Raw genomic sequence first — 1,668 nt, forward strand, 5'->3', positions numbered from 1 at the left:
AAAAAAAAAAAAAAAAAGTATTGATCTCAGTGCCTTTTTTATCATTAGCAAAGTTAATAGCCCTGCTCTTGCTGATGCCAGGGCATGTTCTAAGAATAAAACAAAATGATGAATGTGAAAGTTATTTGATAATTCTACATCAAAAATTCAAATTTTCCTGACTCATGTTCTTTTGTAAACTCTGCAGATGACATGAACACATGGAGACAAGAAATTACTCTGCCATGACTGAATTCTTTCTGGTGGGGCTTTCCCAATATCCAGAGCTCCAGCTTTTTCTGTTCATGCTCTGCCTCATCATGTATGTGATAATCCTCCTGGGAAATAGCATCCTCATTATCATCAGGATCCTGGATTCTCGCCTCCATATCCCCATGTATTTCTTTCTTGGAAACCTCTCCTTCTTGGACATTTGTTATACATCATCATCCATTCCTCCAATGCTTATTATATTTAATAAGCATTATTACCCACCACCAGTCCCTCTCCACACTACTCAGCTGATGCTTTCTGGAAGATGACACCTCCTGGCAGGAGGCCAGCCAACACAAAAATAGAGCATTAAACCACCAAAGCTAAGGACCCTCATGGAGTCCATTACACCCTCTGCCCCCTCTCCAGAACAGGCACTGGTATCCATGGCTGAGAGACCCATAGATTTCTGAGAGAAAATCCATCTCCTTCATTGACTGTGCTCTGCAGATGGTTGTGTCCCTTGGCTTGGGCTCCACTGAGTGTGTCCTCCTGCCTTTAATGGCCTGTGACCACTATGTGGCCATCTGCAACCCACTGACGTACTCCATCATCATGAAGACAGAGTTGTATGTGCAAATGGCTGCATGGTCCTGGATCATAGGCTGTCTGAATTCCTTAGTGCAGACAGTCCTGACAATGGTGTTGCCCTTCTGTGGGAATAACATAATCGATCATCTTATGTGAGAGATCCTGTGAGAGATCCTGGCTCTTCTTAAAGTCATATGCTCAGATATCTCCATGAATGTATTTATAATGACAGTGGCAAGTATTGTTTTATTGGTGATTCCTCTTCTGTTAATTTTTATCTCCTATGTGTTTATTCTCTCTTCCATCTTGAGAATTAATTCTGCTGAAGGAAGAAAGTCTTTTCTACCTGTTCAGTGCACTTGACTGTGGTCATCTTATTCTATGGTTCAGCCCTTTTCATGTACACGAAGCCCAAATCAAAGTTCACAAAAGCATCTGATGAAATCATTGGATTGTCTTATGGAGTGATCACCCCAATGTTGAACCCCATCATCTACAGCCTGAGGAATAAGGAGGTAAAAGAAGCTGTGAAGAAAATCCTCGGCACTTGCATCTGTGGAAAATAGGAAAGGCCTTGAGGCATGTGATGTTCTCGACAAGGGATGAGATCAGGTGTTTTGTATTCACAGATAAAGTCACAGAATCTGATATCAAGAGAGTGTGTATGTTTGTAAAGACAACTTTGGGATTTCCATTTCTTTCATCACAGAATGCTCATGTACGCCTTCTGAATTCAGTGTTGTGTGCAGTTTCAAGCTGTAGGTGTCTATGCTCATTGATCCCATATAGGAATAAGGTTTTTCATCAAGATAAATCTCACTTTACTCTTTATCTCTTTCTCTTTCTTACTCATTTTTCTCTCCCTCTTCTCTATCTCCTCCTCTT

At 41.0% G+C, this 1,668-nt stretch overlaps 1 protein-coding gene across 1 annotated transcript; it reads left to right on the forward strand.

Moving 5' to 3' along the window:
* Positions 1-200: 200 nt before the first annotated feature.
* Positions 201-1,445, forward strand: LOC105544782 (olfactory receptor 13D1-like; the record flags this gene model as incomplete). The annotated part of the gene is given in 4 exon segments (XM_011987366.1): positions 201-479; positions 658-934; positions 1,135-1,320; positions 1,323-1,445. Coding segments are annotated over 4 exon segments (865 nt in total), but the record flags the coding sequence as incomplete, so codon positions are not given.
* Between the last annotated feature and the right edge of the window lie 223 nt (positions 1,446-1,668).

Source organism: Mandrillus leucophaeus, unplaced genomic scaffold (genome assembly GCF_000951045.1).
Source record: "Mandrillus leucophaeus isolate KB7577 unplaced genomic scaffold, Mleu.le_1.0 Scaffold3086, whole genome shotgun sequence".
Taxonomy (NCBI): Eukaryota; Metazoa; Chordata; class Mammalia; order Primates; family Cercopithecidae; genus Mandrillus; species Mandrillus leucophaeus.